The sequence below is a fragment of the Scomber japonicus genome, chromosome 5 (genome assembly GCF_027409825.1).
Source record: "Scomber japonicus isolate fScoJap1 chromosome 5, fScoJap1.pri, whole genome shotgun sequence".
Classification (NCBI taxonomy): Eukaryota; Metazoa; Chordata; class Actinopteri; order Scombriformes; family Scombridae; genus Scomber; species Scomber japonicus.
Window position 1 is genome coordinate 23,033,425 of NC_070582.1, and position 2,829 is coordinate 23,036,253.

Here is a 2,829-nt window from a genome sequence, read left to right on the forward strand (position 1 = left end):
CTGCTGTGTCACGTATTAATTGCACTTATTCAAACATAACATCAACAGTTCTTTACTTCCACGCGTCAACGTGACACTGTCCAACTCCCTCCTTCTGGTGGGAACAACAGGGCGACTATTTATGCAACAAGAGGCTCCCCCTCCCTCTCTCTCTCTCTCTCTCTCTCTCACTCTCTCTCTCTCTCTCTCTCTCGCTCTCTCTCTCTCTCACTATTGCCTTACTCCTGCCGAAGCTTCCCGGGTGAGGGAGGGAGGCAACAGATCACTTCCAAGCACTGAGGGCAACACTGATCTGATGCCTTTATCAAGTCTTTGTCAGCATTTCTGAAAGAGGACAGCTGCTTTTACTCACACACGCTGCTATGCGCTTCTGATGCAGTCAGCCTCAGTACCTGTCGAACCAGGTTGTAAAGTCCAACAGCTCCTGTTCCTCTGAGCTCAGAGGCTCGTAGCCACCTTCATCTGATGAATAGGTTGAGTGAGGCGACTCCGGGTCAGCAGAGTAGCTGTTGGAGAGCGTCGGGGATGGCAACCCGCACTGGAAAGCGGCAGACACGGCGTCATGTTCGTCCAGAAGTTGCTGTAAAGCTCTGATGTACTCCACCGCAGACCTCAGGGTCTCCACTTTGCTCATCTTCTTGTTGGCTGCGCCGTTGGGCACATGTTGACGCAGCGTCTGGAAACCCATGTTGACTTGTTTGACCCGGTTCCTCTCTCTTTCATTCCGCCGGGCAACGGCCACAGGCTGCTGCTGAGGGATGGAGTAGCCCAGGCCGTTGAAGCTCAGGCGCCGCTTGCAGCGCAGGAGCTCCGGCGAGCTGGAGCGCTGTCTCTTCAGCACCTTGGTTTTGCTTTGGTAACCAGCAGCGCTGTTGTTGGGGTGCACGGCAGGGACTGCGCAGTCCTGTGCCGGGGCGTGCAGGCTGAGGCTGGCGTGTCTTTCAGTAAGTCCAAAGGTGAATGTAGTCTGCGTGGCAGTGATGGTGGTAGTTTCCATCTCGCTGACAGTTCTTCTGAAGTGATGGATGCAGAGGACGAGTGCAGCCTCAAACCGTAGGACAAGAAGAGGAGGAAGAGCAGAAAAGGGGTGGCAGTGTACAGCTCTCGTGTCCTTCGCGTGGGGACCGTGTGGCTAACTCTAGTCCAAGTCTCTCTTGACTGCTTACTCCACGAGCCGATCTGACCCAAACTTTGGCAGCACTCCTCTTTTTCAACACGCGCCCCAACACACACCCCACCCACCCCTTTTTGGAGACGCACGCTTCGTCGCGAGGCCCCGCCCCCGCTGTGTGATTCTTCTGCTCGCCGGCTCCCCCCGGGCCAGGCGCGTGGCTCCGGGAGCTCAGTAAACAATCCCGAGCTTTCACTGCGCCGGGAGCACGCGCTGGGCTCATTTACATTCCAATGTCTCTAACTTGAAGGCCCATTGGTCGATTCAAACGGCCTGCAACCGTGCGAAAAGAAAGAAAGGAGAGGAAAAAAAGACAGGGAGAGAAGAAAAAAAGACGAGAGAATGAAAAAGTGAATGGTTTGGTTCTTTGAAATGCCTTTTGAATTTGACAATGTACCCCTGGCAAGTCTTCAAATTATCAGTCTTCTCCCCTCGGCCATCTTTCTCCTCTAGTTCTTTACAATCACAAATACCAAGGACGCTCTCTCCTGTATCCAGGCTACAGCTTTACAGAGCTAAATAAATTGCAAGCGTGTCTCTCTGCGCAATAATTGGCAATTATGAAGCTGGCGTAGGGACGCGACTTATTTAAAAGTAAACATCATGTTTATGACATGTAGGCTTCAACTTCTCAGCTCTGCGGGTTCAGTTTGTTTCCACTTGCAGGTTGTCGCTTGAAAACTAAACTGAACTGACAAATTCTGAACAATTCTGTCTGTCATGTCTCCAGTGCTACATATTGATTTACAGGCTACTCTTGTAAGGAGACCACACAGGGGATTGTAAAACCAACTCAAACTGCGGATGCACGGATGCAGCATTTCAGCACCACATCTGACTGGACAGTTGAGCACATCAGTTGTCGTCCTTTAGTTTCACTGTTTCACATAGGTCGTTTTTTATTAAGCATTAGTTTTTATTTAGTATTGTCAAAATTGTTTTAGAAATACGTTTCTGTTCATGGAAAAAGTCTCATTGCCAGCAAACTCTGACTGAGTGTAGAAATATAAAGACCGTCATCCACATAATAAAAATGGGACACTTGCGGCCTCTGGTGGGAAGAATTAGTATTAACCTCTTGGACAATTAGTCCTGTCGATGTCGGTGTGAGAGGAGTTCCCTGAGAGCTAGTGGTTGGACATCTCCACCTCTGGCCTGAGACTGCAGCCCCTAACATGAACATTTTTTATATTCGTCTCTCTTATATTCAAAACAGTCAAAACAGAACAAATAAGATCAACAACTTTCACAGTCACGTCTTCGGATCCTCTTTGTCTAACAAAAGTACTTAAAGAGACAAAAACAGAAACATTTAGTGTATAAACTAGAGAAATCAGAGTAAATACCAATCAAATCATCCACTTTGTCCCTTCTTCCAGGCTTTTAAGACAAAGTTTTATGAAAAATGAACTCTTAAATCATCAAAGACATTGTTAATCTGTCTACCAATGGCCAGAGGAAGAATACTAGTTCTCAATTTTGCAGCTAAAGATCTTTGGCCTCTAGATAATCGAGATGTTACACATGCCTCAAGGCTAAACGTGTGTTTAATTTGTTTTAGGTTTAGTATGTCCGTGTTCTCAGACTATTTGCTTACTTTTAATCTAATTCATTTTAACACAAGTAATGCTCATAGTTACACAGTGTCCTCAAACACC

At 47.5% G+C, this 2,829-nt stretch overlaps 1 protein-coding gene across 1 annotated transcript; it reads right to left on the minus strand.

Moving 5' to 3' along the window:
* Window positions 1-337: 337 nt before the first annotated feature.
* Window positions 338-997, minus strand: ascl1b (achaete-scute family bHLH transcription factor 1b). The gene has a single exon (XM_053319678.1). It carries the CDS (start codon window positions 995-997, stop codon window positions 386-388), a length of 612 nt encoding a protein of 203 aa, XP_053175653.1. The 3' UTR covers window positions 338-385.
* Between the last annotated feature and the right edge of the window lie 1,832 nt (window positions 998-2,829).

Bases quoted from the DNA above. Each gene is read 5' to 3' on its own strand.
- ascl1b (XM_053319678.1), bottom strand. From the start codon at position 997: ATGGAAACTACCACCATCACTGCCACGCAGACTACATTCACCTTTGGA.